The 20,104-nt window shown below is 41.6% G+C and overlaps 1 protein-coding gene across 5 annotated transcripts in view; it reads right to left on the reverse strand.

The window, feature by feature from the left end:
• MCTP1 (multiple C2 and transmembrane domain containing 1) overlaps positions 1–20,104 on the reverse strand; it is a 663,759-nt gene that overhangs the window by 363,849 nt on the left and 279,806 nt on the right. For 4 of the 5 annotated variants that reach the window (XM_075181045.1, XM_075181079.1, XM_075181073.1 and 1 more), the window contains 2 exons: positions 18,076–18,105; positions 13,763–13,801 (listed from right to left, as the gene is read on the reverse strand). The exons of the other annotated variant lie outside the window; for it this stretch is intronic. In XM_075181045.1, the coding sequence (XP_075037146.1) occupies positions 13,763–13,801; positions 18,076–18,105 (69 nt within the window). The remainder of the gene's footprint in view (positions 1–13,762; positions 13,802–18,075; positions 18,106–20,104) is intronic. 5 annotated transcript variants of the gene reach the window in all.

Genomic DNA, 20,104 nt, shown 5'->3' on the forward strand with positions numbered 1-20,104 from the left:
TAGCCGTGTTTTCTGCTATTTTGGCAACAGCTGCATCGAAGGTATCCTGAATAGCTCCAAATTTTTTGTCTATAACAGGAAGGAGGATATCCAGAATAGTTTGAGCCGTATCTGTACTTGCAGTATTTATGCATTGAGTAAGAGGAGTTTGGTTCCCCTCCTCCACGTCCCCCATTGAGAGGGGCGAGGAACGAGAAGAAGCATCTTTGCTCGCTCCAGGCTTGTTTCTGCTCGTCTTACTCTGATCTAGCTTACTGTTTCCACGCTTGGACGAGTTTTTGTTACAATATTTTTCCATTTTTAAGCAGACCAAGTACAATTATAAGGCATTAATCTAAGAGTCCGTCAGAGGTTATTATATCAGGAATTCAATAACACGTGACTAAGGTCATGCTGTAAACTCTCTCTTCCTACATTAAGCTAATCACATATTAGTGGATGAAAGAAAATTAAAATAAAAGAAGTATTAAAGAATCAAAACCTCAAAATTGCTTTTTGATCCTGTAGTGTCAAAACTATACCACAATATAAGGATATTTATATGGACTATTGATTTAGATGTTCACATCAATATTTCAGGTCTAATAAACAATATTTAGCAGTAAGCAACCCAACACATATAATTATACATATCTAATTTCAGGAATGCTGCAATGGTTATCTGTGTTCCATAGGCCCGCTTGTGTGGCCGAACTCCGGGGAGAGAATGAAGAAATTTGTTAAAACGCGGTCAGCTAGGTGTACCGCCCACCGGATGTTCCTGTTATTAGATATTTAATCAGTCATTTAGGCAGGACGAGTTTCGAAGCTTTTAGTTGTTATCAGCCATGAAAAGATGGTGAGAGGCATAAAGAACCACTCTGTTATATATAGTTTATTCAGTGGTAGTGACGTAACTTGTACTGAGTCAAATTTGTTGTGGAATAAAAGATGATCTTTGAAGCAGTACTATAGATGACCACAAGGTGGCAGAGATCGTTGATTGTAGACTGTTACAGACAGTGAGTAACTGTTTTATAGAGCTTTCGTATAGAGAGGTATGACTGTGTATTTATTGGGTTAGAATTGGAGTGTTGTCATCCACGATGTGCATCATCTATACTGAGTCAGCGTTGGTGTATCATCCCCAAAATTGCTGACAGTTAGCAAAGTTGATGTTCACTGTCTTCGTTTGTCATGCAATCAGGTTTGGGGTTTATGCAGTGTAAATAATGTATTATGGCTATTCAGGTGGAATGAAAAAGGCAGGTTTTTCCTTACCTCCACTGCACACCTCTCTTTTTTTTTTTCTTCTTCACGATGTCCCAGAATTGCTCCCAACAGGCACCACGGGTTTAAATCACCGGAAGAGAAGGCAGTAATGGCGTTCTGCCATTTCTGGTTTCACTCCACCAACACCATACGGCTCACAAGCCAAGAGAAAGGCTTCCAGACGAGGATCTCGGCGTCTAAACACCTCACATGAGGGATCAGGTTCTCTCCTCTGAGGTCTCCCCTCCGCCGCCTGTCGTCTCAGTTGCGCTTCCCCTCAGCTCTCCAGGGCAATCCCCGCCGCCTCGTCTCAGCCGTTGGAGCGCTTGAGCGTTGGTTAGGTGAGCGCTCTTCTCCACATAAGATTTGGGGTTTCTCGCGTGGTTGGGGCAACCACAGTCTGTTATTAAAGTGCACTTGCAATTCTTTTTTTTGCGGAGCTCCGTTTAGGTGCGACTGTCCCGCTCGGCTTCCAAGCCACGCCCCCCTATGCCCCTTTTTATGCATGCCAATACTTTGTTTGCCCTTGCAGCTGCTGCTTGACATTGAGCACTATTGCTAAGTCTGCGCCGCTCCCCTCCATTGGAACAAGCTCCCCCGCTCCATCAGAACTTCCCCTAATCTGTCCTCTTTCAAACGCACATTAAAAACCCACCTTTTCCTTAAAGCCTTCCAGTCTCATGCCTAAACTCCCACCGGTCGGCTACCTCTCTTTCTCATCCCTTCTTCCCTTCTCCCCCTTCCTCGACTCCGTCTCCGTTTCTCCCGTCTCTCCGTCTCATCCATGTGTCTGTCTGTCTTCCCCTCCCTTTAGATTGTTCGCTCCTTTGAGCAGGGCTCTCCTACCTTCTGTTTCCATCACTTTTAACTGCGCTCTCCAGCTACTAAGCTCACCTCCTCTCAGTCCCTCTGCCCTCTGTCTCCTCTCGCTTCTCTCCGCTCCCCTCAGTGACTCTCAACCTGTCATCCGTGCCCACCCTCTTGGGCCATAGTTACCTGCCTATACTCACTTTTCCCCTCCCTCTCTTTCATGTTGTGCCTGAGCCCCCAGAGTTATAGTGCTTACTGTTACTTGTACTGTGCTGTTTCACCTTGTACTGTGCCATTGTTTGTCCTTGTACGGCGCTACGGATACTTTGTGGCACCCTATAAATAAAAATTAATAATAATAATAATAATAATAATAATACTGTCTACGAGCACTCCCAAATTCTTTTCCATTATTGATTCTCCTAAATTAATTCCATTTAATTTATAGATTGCGTTCTTGTTTTTGATACCTGAATGCATAACCTTACATTTATCTGTGTTAAACCTCATATTACATTTGGCCGCCCAATCCTCCAGTTTATTTAAGTCCCTCTGTAGAGAAGCTACATCTTGCTCTGATTTTATTACCTTAAAGAGATTAGTGTCATCTGCAAAAATAGAAACTTTACTCTCTAAACCATCACCAAGGTCATTAATGAATATATTAAAAAGGAGTGGCCCCAGCACGGAACCTTGAGGTACTCCACTTAAGACTTTTGATCAATTAGAAAATGTTCCATTTATCACAACTCTCTGTTCCCTATTCTCTAACCAGTTTTCGATCCAAGTAAAAATGTTGATTCCTAGACCCAGTTGCCTAATTTTGTAAACCAACCTCTTGTGTGGCACTGTATCAAAGGCCTTTGCAAAATCTAAGTAGACCACATCTACTGTGGTCGAATATTGCGAATTGCGATAATGAGCTTGAACTGCTTCTCGTGGTGTAACTATTGATGTGCTCCTTCAGCATCTGTTGTTAATTTTTTTGTCTGTAGGTCCTGTTGTTTCTGTACATGTCTGGGAGACTCCTGGATTCCGTGTAGGTCTCCCGGACTCCCAGGAGAGTATGGCAGCATCCCGCATCTACCCGATTCCTAGTGAAGTTGGCAGAATTAGATCATTTGGCCAAAATGGTGTAATCTGCATAGCCACGCCCCCGAAATGCCCACCTTCCCCCACGCAGCTCCCGGACGCCGACGTTTGAAAGTCGGCAATTATGGGTTGTGTACTGTATATAAACTGATTGTTCTTCAGTCTCAGACTACCTCAGCGTAGTCTACTTGATTTTCTTCTGTTTGTAAACACGAATGTTCAGCCCTGTATGTATTATTATTATTATTATTATCCTTTATTTGTTGGGCGCCACAAGGTTTCCGCAGCGCCGTACATAGTACAAACAGTAGTACAAAACAGGGTGACAAAGTACAGAACAATAAACACAAAGTACCAATGCTTCAAGAACTCCAGGAAGACATATGGAGTAAAGACAGAGCAGAAGAACCGGTATGGAGACAGGAGGGGAGGGGGGGCCCTGCTCATAAGAGCTTACATCCTAAGGGAGGGTGAAACAAAAACAGGCACGAAAGGGAACCAAAAGCAGGGGGAGAGAAGAAAGGGGCCAGGGGAGAAAGGGAGAACGAAAAGAGTGGATGAGGGTTAGGTGGCTGGTTGGTAGGCTTTAAGGAACAGGTGGGTTTTAAGTGTCCGTTTGAAGGAGCACAGGTTGGGAGAGAGACGGATGGAACGAGGGAGGTCATTCCAGTGTAAGGGTGCGGCTCGGGAGAAGTCCTGGATTCTAGAGTGGGAAGAGGTGATCAGAGTGGAGGAGAGGCGACGGTCATAGGCCGAGCGCAGGGAGCGGACCGGAGTGTAGGTGTTGAGGAGGTTAGAGATATAGGGGGCAGTAGACTAGGAGAGAGCTTTGTAAGTGGTGGTGATGAGTTTGAACAAGATCCTGTAGGGGAAGGGGAGCCAGTGAAGGGCGTGGTAGAGAGGGGAGGTAGAGGAGGAGCGGTGTGAGAGAAAGATGAGTCGAGCAGCCGCATTGAGAACGGAGCAGAGGGGGGCAAGGTGGGAGAGGTGGAGGCCAGTGAGAAGAAGGTTGCAGTAATCGAGGCGGGAGATGAGAGTGGATGATTGTTTTGGTGGCATCTTGAGAGAGGAAGGGCCGGATGCGGGCGATGTTGCGCAGTTGGAAGCGACAGGCTTGGGCAAGGGATTGGATGTGGGGGGCGAAGGAGAGAGAGGAGTCAAGAGTGATACCTAGGCATCGGAGTTGGGTGACAGAGGAGATGGTAGTGTTATTGACAACGATAGAGAGGTTGTGATGTAGGGCTGTTTCTACCTGTAGTACAAAGCCATGTGATGTGATTGGCTTTAAACGCTAGAGTATTTCCTTCTGTTCTTTTTGTCGCTTTCATTTACTAGCACCACTTTCATATCGCTTACTTAATATTATTTTCACAAAAAGTTAAAATTAAATATTACTGTGATTCACAATAATATGAAAGAATCATCATTTGTTCTCAAAACGCACGGCTAATGAGTCAGTGATCTGAACCTAGTTTTGCTTTATAGCTGACTTTATGATTTGATTATGGGTCGCTTTAAAGCCTCCACGGAAATCACTAAACAGCAAGTACACACTTCTGTAACTGTTATACAGTCATAGACTTATACTTCATGTTACTAAGCAACTGGTCTAGATAGTAAAATTGAGGATTCAAGGGCAAGTGTGTTCGGCACTCCCATCAATATGTTCCTGAATTATGGATTTCTGCTTACACATTATTTTGGCCTAGGTGTGCCTGTGATTTTTATCTTTGCAAATGAAATAAAATGAATTGTAAATTAAAAACAAAAAATTGGCAGGAGCCAGAGGGCCCCCTAGATTACAAGGCCCTGGACTGCAGACCACTCAGCCCATATGTAAATTCAGTCCTGCTTGTGAGCAATATGTTCCTAATGTGTGGCTCTCTTGCTGGGAAGGACTGAAAATCAAACATGTACCAGTTTTATTAGAGAGGATAAAAGAGATGTCCCCTACGTAATTGAAATGTCCACCGAGTTCTGACACTGTTTGGAGAATTTGGAATTGTACCAATGGCTCCACATGGCATGCTATTTCTTACTGGCTTTGCTGCTGGTGTACATGAATCTCTCATGGTTTACTGTATCATTGACTAAAACTAACCAATGCTGTACTGTAGAGGATTCAACAGCCAGCCACTTCCACGCTATTACCAATTACTTAACAAGTGAAGGTAAATTAAAAACTTACTTAAATATTGGTTTATTAAAGTTGTCTTCTAGGGTATCACCAAAGAGACAAATCCTAGGACAGACATGGGGGCAACGGGTAGAGTAGTCTGCACACATTGCCAAATGGAGACCCAAAATCTATGCACCATGGGTCACAACCAAAGCAAATGCCACAAAGCAACTGAGGGGGAATTACATTTTGGTCAATTAGAGTCAGACCATCTACCCAATCTGAGCAGACTAATCGGTGTAAAATAGACCCTATGAAAGTGGGCAAGCAGCTGGAACTGTCCCTATGTAAAAAAATAAATCTACTGATAATGTAAACAAGCAGTGACTTCTCTCATGCCTTTAGCAATAGTGTCCAGTCCTCATCAGAGATATGGCCTATATTTCCTATCCATTTACTTTGAAGGGAGTCCTGGTTATCAGTTGAAATCATCTGGGAAAGGAGGTCCGTGGACCGTAATTCTCCTGTTTTGACCCAGTCTAAGAAGGTGGGCGTCAAGAGGGGAGTTTACCAACACAAGGTGTCCTATCTGCTATTTGCGTACTAATTTCATGTCTCAGATGGAGGTATAGAAAGTAAAATGTGTTCGGAATCCTAAATTCCAATTTTAATTGTTTAAAAGACTTAAATTAATTGTCACAATAATGCCCTATTAACATAATCTCTAGATTGCTCAAAGTCGAAGAATATTCCACCTTTCCCAGCTCAGGAAAATTGCCATTGAACCTCCTGGGGTATCAGGGTCAATCTCAATACCTTCAAATAAAGTGTGCGAAGCAGTCCAGTTCATCACTGCCTGTCTTATGATGGGAGCCACTTACCAAGATCTGGAACCAAAAAGGGGAATCTGCAGGGGGTGTAAAGATGAGCCCGTCTGCCTGCTCAGAAAGTGGCGCAAAGTATCATTAGGAGCTGCATGCACCCATTCAACCAGCTGGCTAGCAAAATAATATATTTTAAGGTTGAGCAATGCAATGCACCTTTCACTCTTCAGCTTACAAACTATAACAAATTTGACCATAGCACTTGATTCTCCCCACACCAAGGAACATACACATTTATTTATAGTAGTAAAAATCTTATTAGGTATATAAATCGGAGAATGCGGTAATGGGTATAAATATTTGGGCTGGATAACCATCTTTATTAGGGTTATTCTCCCAGTCACAATAAGAGTAAGCTTCCTCCATAAATGTGATATATTCTTAAGAAACTCACCGGTTCAATATTAAGTGATACTCAATATTAAGTGATACATACTTGAAGGGGTCACCAGTAATCCATATACCAACGTATTTGAATTTAGTAACTCACTGCAGTCGGTGAGGGGAGGCAGTAGGAGCCGGAGAGGCGCAACCCAAAGGAAATATATGAGATTCACTCCAACTGAACCAATGGCCTGAGAAATGTCCGAAAGCATAAATAGTTGCAAGAACATCAGCAAGGAAGCCCTCAGCATCTGCCAGGAACAGCGGCATGTCATCCGTGTACAAAGCTATTTTATCCGTTATCTGTTATATCTTAATTATATGCAGGGGGAATGAAGACCGCTATAATAATAAGGGAGACATTATCATTATTATTATTAACCTTTATTTATAGGGCACCACATGAAGTCTGTAGCGTCGTACAAGGGGAAAAACAGAGGAAGGCATTGTCAATTCCTGTTAACAGAAACAGGTATCTACCATATGCATCCACCTGAATTTGTTCTACAACAAAATGAAGCTGCTTTCTAATCAGCACCGACACCCACCAGGAATTGCAAGAGTGAGTAACATGGAATGCCCAACCTACCCAGGACTTTTTAGGGCAAGAACCTTGCCTCCCATAGATGTGTCTCCATTAAACAGACTATGTCAGTATCATATTTTTTGACCTGTCTAAGGACTAGTGACCTTTTAACCCTATCATTCAACCCTGTAACATTCCAGGCAAGCATCTAGAACCCTCCCCATGTAGAAATATTCACAGTCATGATGAGTCCGGCAAGTGACTGGAATCAGGAAATTACAGAAAGTGGACCCAACCTTCCAACTGACTCTGCTCTATCCAAGAAGAAGAGTAGCCTTGTACAGCAAAAGAGCCCAAAAGATCTCCTTTCTGAAGGAAATTAAAATGAAGACAAACAGCAGAAAACAATTATACAAATAGTACAGAAATAGTACTGAACCTCCATATCATGAACCCAAAACCATCTCAACTCAACCCAAAATACCAGCCCCAACCCTCCCAGTACCCCCATCCATATCAGTGGCGTTCCTGATATCCCTGTAAATAAAACCCTCTGAATCTAAACCTAAATCTAGTTGGCAAACTAGAGTATTTAACTAATATCCGCCAAATGAAAACTCGTTTAACAAAAAAAAAAAGCGATTAAACCTCCCGAAAAGAGATTAGTGCGGTTTGCTAACTTTAAGCTTTCTTTTAGCATAGACTCTCCCGCATTGATATTATACATCCACGCAACCAGTGTGAGGATAGCAGAGATTAATATTAATCCTGAAAAATAAAGCTATGAGAATGACACTAGACAAGGATACCTATCTGTCTCAGGTCCTGGTTGGGAGATGACTTCCATGCCATGGCCTCCTGAGGAACAGTAAAGAAGTGATGTCGCCCATCAGTCACCTTTCAGAGCCTTGCTGGGTGTAACATTTTAATTGTTATTCCTTGAGCCTGTGAATTAATTGAAAAAATTGTATGCAGCTTTTTTTGAACTTCTAGGACAAAGTCTAGGTACATAGAAACCACAGAGCCATCAAATTTCAGTGGGCCTCACAGTCTAGTAAGACTGAGGAAGATGTCTCTATCATTATAATGGAGAAGCTTAACAATAAAGGTATGAGCAGGGGCCCCAAGTTGAGGGGAATACGATGTGCCCTTTTCCCAACGTGAAATGGGAAGAAAAGGCCTCAAGCCAAATTCCATGATTAGCCAGGTCTCTAGGAAAGCTTCAGGGTTAGAGCCCTCCACCATTTCAAAAAGTCTAATAAACCTCAAGTTGTTTTGCCTTAGATAGCTTCTGTTTGACAGTATTCATCTGCACATTAAAATTGGTAATGTCTCAATTTAATGGACCAGTGATATCCTCTAAAGTCAAAATTCTGGTCTGCTTCACCTACCCTCTCTCATTTTCTGATGGTCGTGACAAATTAGACAGATTGACTTGCACTTTACTAATTTGGTTCATGACCCTTTTCTCCAAAGTGGTTATCACCTGAAGGACTTGTTGTAGCGAAAGCGAGTCCGCCTGAGCCAAAGATTCCAATGATGTAGATTGTGAGGAAGATTGGGATGGCCGTACAGAGCCTGACACAGTATTTGAGGCAACTGTGGTGGATTGACGGACACATTTTTCCTGTGCATTGGCCACAGCAGTGGCGTTAACTGATTTGCTCATTGTCATGTTTCAGACACCACACAAGTTTCCCCAGGAAAACAAGACTGTTCAGATTCATGTTGCAAATGAGAGACGCGAATCAGAGAGAAATTGCTGTGCAATATGCACAGCACCAGGAGTGTGAAGTCGTTTAACAGAAAGTGAGTAGAGTAGCTGCAGGAAGTACCAATCACTAACAACACAGCGATATAGAAAAAGCCACAAAAGTATAATTGAGATGTGGCGTCAGTCCAGTGCTTCAACAGCCAGCAGTATAAAGTGTCCCTGATAATGTCACTGAAGGCTATAAAGGAGTCCAGTATTCATAGGTGGCGAGATGGCACTAGCTTAATCATTGAGTGCCTGGGAGCTCTGTACATGGTGGGCAGGTTATCAAAGAATCAGAGTAATGTCCAAAAAGAAGGGACGTCAGTAAAGGCAGCAGAGGCTCCACTGTATTCTACCCTGTCCAGAAATTTGATACTCCAGGGAAAGAGTGATGGTAGCTGTGATATCTGAGCATTAGTAGGTATTGTGCCAGTTAATTATAGACAGCAGGTCTGTGTGGGACAAAGTATCCTACCCTTTCCCGCCCTGTGATTGAATGGTCTATTTCATCGTCAGTGGTGATCAGATAGGGTTAAGGATTGCCTGCCTGTAGCTCCGATCCAGTCAGGCTGCAGACTGTAGCTTCCCGAGGCTCTCACTCTCTTTATAGCAATGGCGGCACCACGTGGCTGGGGACAGTAAACTGTCTGCAGAAGGATGAGCCACAGCCGCGACTCCCAGCAATCCCCTTCGCACAGGGGTACAGCAGGGTGCACCACTCCACAGGTTGCTTCGGTCACCAGAGGGACCAGACAGAGAGAACGGACAATGCTGGCACAGGACAACAACCTAACACACAGGGCACCACAGAACGGATGTCCAGTAAGCTGGAGAATAGGGGGTAGGGTAAGGGACACTGTAGCAATAGAGGCGATGGATAAAGGTAGGATATTTACATGGATTGTGTGGGAGAGTGCATCCTACCCCATACTAAGCCAGACCACCTTGCTTTTATCTTTTAACCAAAGCTTTTAATTTTCAATTTGTTATTTTCAAGGAAGATGTTTATTTTCAATATGAAATATGACACAGAATCTATACTTACAGTTGTATACAGAGAACAGAGCACAGTTCATCTGTGTAGTGTCTAAGTGCAATTGCAAAAGCTAGATGTTCTTTTGTGGAGCGATATTATTAGAATGAGAAACAGGTGTCAAGTGGATACGGCCATTTCCCCTCCACAAAAATAGAGGAATTTTTGCACCTCTGAGCCAGCGATGATTAGGTGTTATATTTTTAAAGGGATGCTTTTTTGGGCAGACTTTTCCCAATGTAAAAAAATATTTTTAAATGTTTTTATTCATTCTATTTACTATTGTGCAGCAATAACACTCATTATGTATCACTGCAAATCGCAGCGATACATAATGTAGTGCTGCTTCTATTTACTATTCTGGGGCTGAACATGGAGCCACAATGAAGCCCCCCCATTTCCGACAAACTGCCTTTGCTCTTTCGCTGCCGGGGAATGGAGAATGTGAAACGCGCAAGCGTGTATAAAGTCCGTCCATTCATATATGATTTGACCCGGCGGGGGATCAAGCAAAGCCTTTCCTGGCTTCACTGGACCCCATAAGGACAGGTAAGCTAATGCCATCCTTAGATAATGTTAGTTTACAATGAAAAACAATGCTTTTCATTGCTTGGTCAATCACTAACATTGCAGTCATAAAGTTCTATGGGGACTGCGGTAACCGAAAAAAAGTAGGTTGATTAACCCCCTCATGAATACAGAAAAGGATATATGGGCTATCCCAGTTTGTTAAACTTAAAACTTTAATGCAATAAAAGGGGTGGTTCTAAAGTGGTAAGAGTTTGGCTTTTGATATAATGTTTACAATTTTGCAAAGTGTGCTTTTTTTCCTGTCGCCCAGCTAGCATAGGCAGGGCCGTCTTTCCGACTGGGCACATTGGGCAGGTGCCCGGGGGCCCAGCGGACAAGGGGGCCCGAGGCAGGTCTCCTATATAACAAAAAAACAAAACAAAAAAAACAAACTTACTTTTTGCGGTCACCTGACCATTCAGGTCAGGTGGCAATCCGGCTCCCTCCCTGGTCCCCTCTTCCGTGCTGCGCTCGCAGTGAATGTCAGGTGTGATGATGTCATCACGCCCGGCATTCACTGCGAGTACAGCACGGAGGAGCGCAGGACAGCGGCGAAGAATAGAAGAGGATTCGACTCAAAGAACAGTGCGATTAAAAGGTAAGTCAAGGGGGATTTGAAAAAAAAAAGTGATATATATATGTATATATATATATATATATATATATATATATATATATATATATATATATATGTATATATATATAGGGGCATTATATACACATTATATATATATATATATAGGGCCCTGATGCACTGCTTTGCCCAGGGGCCCATAATGTTGTTAAGATAGCCCTGAACATAGGTGCCACTCTAGCTTACAGTGGCGTCTCCTGACCAGAGAGTGTGGATGATGTAGGTGTTACAGTACAAAACCAAACTGATTTGCAGTATTTCCTAAATAAGGCCCATGGAAGAAACCTGAAAGATTAAGCACTGCAGTAAGTAAAGGTTACAGGGGACTCGTGCAAACTAATAAAATTGTTTGAAGGTGGAAAAAGCCATAAAAACATAAATTGGTAGTTTGTGTAAAGGAGACAGATTTCTGCAGCTTAAGAAGAAAGATTGCCTCTGTCACTGGTTTAGGGAGAGGACTAAAATGGTCATTACAGATATGTTGATCACACAGCCAGCTAGACAAGTTCATAGTTGATGCTTTAAAACACTAATGTTTTAGAAACAAATATATCTTTAAGCCATCCAAAACCACTATCGGAAAGGTCATTTATATTTCACTCCAACATTCCAGCAAGTGCACCAAATGCAGCTACAACATTATTTTTACAGAGCGGATTGTCATATCCACTCTAGTCAAACTGCTGTACATATTTATTTGTAAAACAATGTATATGTAAAGGATGCCTTGGCTCCAACCGAGACCTGGATTATTAAGTGTATAAATGGCTTTATAACCTAGCACATTAACTTTCAGAAATGATCACATTCTTTCTTCGTCTGGGGTGGCAGGAAGATATATGGTTTCAGAATTATAACACATTTGTTACAGACATTTGCTACAGACTAAACCAGAGATGAACGGCAATTACTTTTTCACCATCCACTAGCCTGCTATTTATTCTTTTCATTTCAGCAATAAATACTGTCCTACGTTATCAGAGTGTCAGGAGAAATAAGTTCTCACCAGACACAAGCCATTAGTGGCACCAATGCTTGGACAAAATGAGAAAGGACAACGCATCCCAGTTCTTTGTGGTGCATGTTTAAATGAACTCTCCTGCAGAAATATCGATTCCACAATGATAACAACAAAATCATTCTGTTACGTTGCCTTTACATAAAGATAACATATCATTACTTGCACTGCTATTGTTTGTCTTTTTTTGTGTATTTTCTTTTATTTGTTAAAGAAACACTTTTTTATCTTTTTATCTATATGTAACCAACACTTGGCAGCTTTTTAAATCTGAGGACAGGTCATGTGACAGGGGGTAGGAGTGGGCATACTGAAGTCGTTGCAACATTCATGGCATTCAATACCGTGAACTTTGTCATTTAATACTAGGGGCGGGAATATGGTGACGCAGTGATATCACCACGCCCCCCCCCCCCCCCGCCACAAGGATCCGGGAGGTTTGTTCCCTACTCTTACGGGAGTCCAGGAGGACTACCCAAAATTCAGGGAGTAGTGGGCAGATATGACTAAAGGTGAAACACTGGTGCACAGACATAACTGACAAAAATAATGGGCACCGGGTCATCTTATTGAATAAATACGATATATGTATTTGAATTCTCAACACACAGTTTCCTGTCTTCACTTAAACAATACACTGCATAATAAACACTTAATCACATATGTACATTTGATTGTACGGAGCTCAGATTCTGTGGCAGCTTATCAATAAACTATGACAATGATCTGTAAATGCAGTATCATATATTCATCATTCCATCCTTACAATTCAGATTCTCCTACTTCTTGGGATCACATAGGTTCCATTCTCATGGTCAACACCTGCTCTGTCATAACTCTCAACTCATCTCTCTGCATCTCCATCTCTGATTAAGAATACTCACAAGTTCCAATCTCTCCATCTTGTCAAGCTGATTTGCACTAGAATTGAAACTGTCAAAATAGGTTTTCAACTCGCTCTATTGTTTTATTTTCAGCATGAATTATTTACTTAAACTGTTTTTAGTAAGATGTTAACAACAAATGGTGATGACCAGCAAGACAAAAGGAGTGTCACACATGCCATATCCAATCAGGGATTCCGCATTTATATACACTTGTATGTGACCGGACCGCTTCACACGTGTGAATCAGAATTTAATTTCTTAGAATGATCATTTGTGAGGCCACATATGGTACAGTTTGATTGAAAGTATACAAATTGCCTAACCAAATGCAGACATGTGCAATAGCGGCTCCAGATGGGGGCAATAGATGTATGTACCACATACATGAGCCTGTTGGCTGAGAGGCAGACAGAGAATCCGACCTGGCCGCTCTGATTGTGTTTTAAACACAAAGTGAACAGGCAGCGTCCTCTTCCCGGCTGTCTCTGCTGACAGACATGTGCATATATTGTGTGGCCGCAGGGTCTACCTTGTTAGACCCCGGCATATACAATCTGCTTGTGTCAGAGTGAGCTTAGTCTCAGTGGTTCTGATGAAGTAACCCTCCTCTTAATGTGTGTTTTCATGATCTTCAGTCGGATGTACTAATTAGATCCGTATGTGCTACTGATCATGGTTTAGGAGAATTGGAAAACATGCACATTCGTGGCGAGGGACAAACAAATAACCATTGTGCTAGATATTTTTTTTTAATTACACTGGCAAATGTTGAAATGAACCTTATGTGCCACAAATTACCTTACTTGATCGCTTCCAATTCTTCTTTATTATCAGTGTCTGCAAACAAAATAAAGTTTAATTATCTTTTTTTGTCTTCCAAGGAGCAGCACAGCTGCCAGAGGGATCTCTCTCCTTGTTTAGGCCTATTCCGTATTCAGGGCATTTAAGGAAATAAAGAACATAAATACATTTCTCATTTACTTTGCTGCAGGGATGAGTAAGGACAGTCTGTGGGTCCTCAGCAGCACAGATCTTCATGAGTATTAATCAATGGACTGTACATTCCAGTGTCACTTGCAGTTTTAACCAGAATTATTTTTCCTATAACTTGTAAACATACATCAAGAAGTTCAAATGTCTTCACATTTGCAAAACGAAAACAGTTGGGGACGTAAGTTATTTCAGCATCAGTTTACTTTGTATTACAGTTTTCTACACAATTATATGCTCATATGTAACGCATGAATTTCAGCCATAACTGTAACTGAATATATTTAAAAATAAAAATAGAATATGAATTTAATTCATGAGTAGACTGTAATATTAAAATTGTGTGCAGAATGTCAATCAAAACTAGATGTTCAATTTTTTCTCTACTCTGATTAATAAGTTTGAATGCCGCAAATGTCTAAAAACACTTATTTACCCTGAATATGTTGTTATAGGCCAATACTTGGCGAGACCCTCTGGCTGAAGGAAAATCATGCAAGAATGTACAGAAAAGAACAAGCACATCAGGTCTGTGATAGACTCCGCACACAAAGACTAAGGGGTATATTTACTAAACTGCGGGTTTGAAAAAGTGGAGATGTCCCCTATAGCAACCAATCAGATTCTAGCTGTCATTTTGTAGAATGTACTAAATAAATGATAACTAGAATCTTATTGGTTCCTATAGGCAACATCTCCACTTTTTCAAACCCACAGTTTAGTAAATCTATACTGTCCCTTCATACACACTGTGTACTGTGTCCATACTGTCCAGTTGGTGGCCTCATAGGTCTCTCAGTGAGTACCAGTATGGCTATGGCTAAGGGCACATGGACACTTGTTCCTACATATTTTAGGCAAAAGTACTCAGCAGAGGCAGAGTAACCGCATGTATAGAAACGCTCTGTGAACTATGTCGGCTGCTTCCATAGAGTTTATTACTGCTTGTGTGATACACACTCAGCGCTATGTAAAGGAAAATGCAGCATATCAGCGCTGAATTCCCTAAACTTAAAAATGCTTCAGTAAAAGCCACTCTGAAAACGGACCTGTCACCTACACACAGTGGATGTATGCATATTATTAGCTGAATCATTATGCAGCCTATCCATTGGCTGAGATCCAGTGACATCAATGAGATAACGTCTCTGAGGAAATTCCCTGATGGCAATGAAACGCGTCGGGTTTCCCATAAAAAAATTATTTGCTGTGATCACCACTTCACTAAGGGAGAAGCGAGGACTGTGCTGTGGACTTCATCCTTGGTTTTTGCAGCCGGCTGCTGAAGAGACAGGCTGCCAGGTATACAGAGCCTGAGAAGGACTGGGAACTTATTATAGGAACAGGTGTGTTAGGGGGAGCCCTTTCACATTACACACAGTGGACGGCTCCGGAGGGCCAGTGTGGTGGTACTATAATATACATGAAACGGTGTAATTTAATTCTACTCTATCTCCAGGAATGTGGTAAGAGACGCTTTCTATTTGTACATCACGGACTATTCACATCAATTTGGCCACGGATTCGGCTCTCATAATCTAGGATATTATTTACTCAATTTAATTATCCTAAGGATCCAGCACTAATAATTGTTCTGACACTTCTACTATTTTAGGAGAATCAAACCAGCATTATCATCACCATTATTATCTGGATTTAAGAACTTTTTACTGACCATTCATATTTATCAAAGTAAATAGGTGCATATATATATATATATATATATATATATATATATATATATATATATATATTGTGGTTCTTTTTGAAGTCCAGGGGGTAAATGTATCAATCTGCGGGTTCTTCAACACCCGCGTGTTCAGCCTCTTCCGCGATTAAATTTCAAGCGGCGCTGCATTGTAAAGGGTTAACTTCCCTTTACAATGCAGCGCCGCTTGAAATTTAATCGCGGAAGAGGCTGAACACGCGGGTGTTGAAGAACCCGCAGATTGATACATTTACCCCCAGGTGTTAAGTGTTTTATTTATAGACTGTGAGGTTTGTATCAGGGTTAACTACTACAGACATGCTGCTATCACATGGAGCACTGATTCCGGTAGATGGCATTTGGTTACATTTCCGAACCAAACCAATACCTGCAGACAGTGCCTGCATGCACAGAAGTCCTTTTTGTTCACTCGGTTTTGGTGTCATCATTGGCACCAGGTGCTCCTCAACTATCAACCCGGCACACTGAGCACCCCAAGTATTGTGTGCAATTATTGTGTGCCTGTTCACCGGAGTCTAGAGTTATACCTGCTCCTGCTGTCTTCCTTTGTACCAGACCCTTGGACTGTTTCAATCGTCCCTACCATTGACCTTCCAGCATCTATGTCCTTAACCCTGTGTGTGTTGAACAAAGTTACCTTGCATTCAATAACCACTAAGACGAGGTTTTTTGTTCTAACTTGAGTACTTGATATTATCCTGACTACTTGGCTACCAGAGATTTGGCTTTTGATGTGACCACGGTTATCGACAACCACTGGGCATTAACTGCAGGTACTTCTGTCTGCATTATAAAGTATAGACATATATAATTTTTACATTTTTGGGGGATGATTTCCTTACACTAGCTTCTATTAGCAACTATTACCATTAATATCATCTTGAGTCCAGTTGCCAATATACAGGAGATAGACCTTTCTTGGAGCATTACAGATCTCCTCAATCCTTGCACAGCATCCACTGGGGTCCATTTCCTAAAGCACGATCTGGGAAGTCTATCTTCAGCATTCATTAAAGAAAATAACATTCTGCTTAGTAATTCAAATGTTCAAATTAATTTCTATGCAACTTTCTAATGATGATATTAAAGTGTATCTGTGTCTACACACAGCGGAGGCATACAACTGTGTAGACGATGGGCTGACTTTAAGGGAGTGACTATGCTGATTCTCTAACAGCACTTCATTATACTGTTCCCACTTAAATGCTAACATAATTCATTGCCGTTCAAGAATGTGTGTTTTATCCCTACTTTTTCCCCCAAGTATTTAAAGATGAATTTGTTTTTGCATGGAAGCATCACTGTTTATTGAGCCAGATTGTGTAGGGACATGTAATTGTGGTAACAAGGGGCCTGATTCATTAAGGATCTTAACTTGAGAAACTTCTTATTTCAGTCTCCTGGACAAAACCATGTTACAATGCAAGGGGTGCAAATTAGTATTCTGTCAGTTAAATACTGACTGTTTTTTCATGTAGGACACAAATACTTGATAGCTTATTTGTACACTGAAATGTAAAGTTGATATTTGTGTGCTACATGAAAAAAACAGACAGTATTTAACTTATGTGCAAAACAGAATACTAATTTGCACCCCTTGCATTGTAACATGGTTTTGCCCAGGAGACTGAAATAAGAAGTTTCTCAAGTTAAGATCCTTAATGAATCAGGCCCAAGAATATCAGACTGTGATGTTCTTTGAAAAAAAACATATCCCCAATGCAATTAACGTAGAAAACTTGAGACACAGTTTCACTGTGGCCAGAAATTGTTGGGTTCAGCTCAGTGGAATAGCCAGTAGACCTTACGTTACTGTGGAAATATCTACTCCTGACCTCACCCCATTGAAAAATTGAGACTAATGGGCACCCTGCTCCTACTATGAATATACTGTGAACATATATAATCAAGGTCTCCCGACTTGAAAGTGTGAGCGTAATAACGGACTCAAATCTATAAATAGCCAGATGATATAGGAGGCTGTCAATGTTCTCACAGGCTGGAGGACTGAAGGATGTCAGGGTCTATGTGTAGCAGAAAGAGGAGCAAGCTCCCTTCATATAGCTACCCATGCCTCACTATCTTATGTAGGTAGACTACACCTTTAATGGCTAAACTGATTTTATCTACCTTGTATTTCTCAGTTTTGTGTGCACCCACTATCCAACGCTGCGGAGCACTTTGGCAACTCACAAATCAACAACGGTGACACTGCAGAATGACCTGTTGCAGGTGCAGAGATGTGTGCATGCATTAGCAGTGTATGGCAAGAAAGACAAAATATCATGCAATGACACCAATAGAGCACTACCATGCTTGATGGGCTGTAACTTGACAACAACACAATATTGGTACAGCCCACAGTTTATGGAGACTGTGATCTGATTCTTACCGGCTCAGATGACTTGAGCATAGAAACAGGCTGTGAAAAATGGTAACGTGTTACAGAGATCATCACAGACAACTGCATGTCAAGTTAAGACTTTGGTTTACTCTGTACTGAAAGAAGTGATAAGTAATAGTGCTGGTTATAACAAATCTCAGAGGTCAGTCTCTATTGCACACAGGGGTTTTATATATATATTTATATATTGATTTACAGAAATTCATTATTTTAGCACTCATACATCTTACCAGTGGGATTATATCTATCAACCTCTATCATTGAATATCACTAACACTCAAACATCCCCCCTTTTTTCTATTTTTCTATGTCTGTGTCCCAATATTCCTTTATATTGTAAGCTCTTGGGACATTCCTACTACTGTGTTTACATTTGCTGATCATCATCATTTGTCTATGTGCTGTAAGGCACTCTGTACACTGCATACATGTCAGACTGAAACATTTAACAGTTTTATTCTGATCCTGGGCTTCCACATATTTTTCAACTGTAAAAGCCCGGGCTCTATTCATTACTTTATGTTAAAAACATAGGTACTAAAAAACATTTAATTTGGCCAAGATATTGCAGTTATAGGTGGGGAAATCAGAAGCTGAATATAGTAACACTGTGGAAATGACTCATTGGATGGTATGCATCGTGTAATGTAATATAAACAAACTTATACTGTACAAGTATATTTGCACATGTTAAATATAAATTATATTGAACAGTAGACAACTAATGGATGGCTATATAAACCTCTGCACATAATGTCACCAACAGACTACCAGGCAAAACATTCACAGAACTTCACAAACTCAAGAAAACATTGATCTGAAAAATACGGTAATTGGGATGTCACTTAGAATCCTGAAATTAATTAATTGATTCATTTTAAATGTTGTGAAACTATTTTTAGCATTTTCGGATACGGGCATTATGTACTTGACTCCCAACTTTTCTAGGGCACTGTCCCACTGTCCCTACAGACAGGAGTTTTCTCCAGTTGGAAGGTATGTCCAGCTTACTACCACTTTACACACAGCAATGAAGATGTGTGTTCAGGGAAGGCAGGGAAGGGGAGGAGCGCTGGGGACAGCCTAGTGTTTCAGAAGCCCTAAACACTCTCCCCAGGAACATACCACACCCCCAATGTGAGGCAACAATGGTCCAGCTGGACACTACAGCACCTCCTTTTCAAGTAGTGTTCTGATTCAAAAAGGGGAAATGATGGGAGGTATGCATTTCTCATTATTACTAAGGTTGGGTACACACTACAGTGTTTTCAGACGATTATCGGACCAATCCAACGATAAACAAACCTGATGTCACATTAGTGTGTACGAATGATGAACGATTATTGTTCTAAAGCTCATCATATCATTTCATTTGATTTTTAAACCGGACTAAAAATCTAGTTCACTGATGGAACAATGTCATTCCAATTATGCAGTGTGTATGCACTCACGAGCGGCAGAGTCCATATATCTCTATGGAGTGTGATAGTTTTGACAGATGAAGAGCAGAGATCTAAAGGTAAATCTTGTAAAATGTGTTTAGTGAGTACATGTAACATAATTGATGGGATACTTTCCTCACTCTAGATTAGCGCTGGCTGACCTGTGGTGCGGAGTCTAATGCATCTAGAGGTAAGGCTGAGGGAGATGTCTAAGGTCAAGTAAGCCGGATACTGGTACACAGGTGAAACAGCAGAATCGTGGTCAGGTAAGCCGGGTCTGGTACACAGGGGTAGGAGAGCAGGAAGGGTCAAAACAGCAAACTGGTACACAGGAGGACTACAAAGTTCAGATCAAGGTACTGAGTCAGGAACGCTGAAAGATGCTCTAATGCCGCCCAAGCGTCAGAGCGAGGTTTCAATGGAAGGCTGATTTGAATTCCCCGCCGCGTGATCACGTGACACGGCCAATACCCGGAAGTGAAAGCCGGGGCTGCGGCGATCGCGGTGCAGGAACTGGGAGAGGTAAGTGTAACAGTATCCCCTACCAAAAAGGTGGACTCCGGACACCTAAAAGG

Source organism: Mixophyes fleayi, chromosome 1 (genome assembly GCF_038048845.1).
Source record: "Mixophyes fleayi isolate aMixFle1 chromosome 1, aMixFle1.hap1, whole genome shotgun sequence".
Classification (NCBI taxonomy): domain Eukaryota; kingdom Metazoa; phylum Chordata; class Amphibia; order Anura; family Limnodynastidae; genus Mixophyes; species Mixophyes fleayi.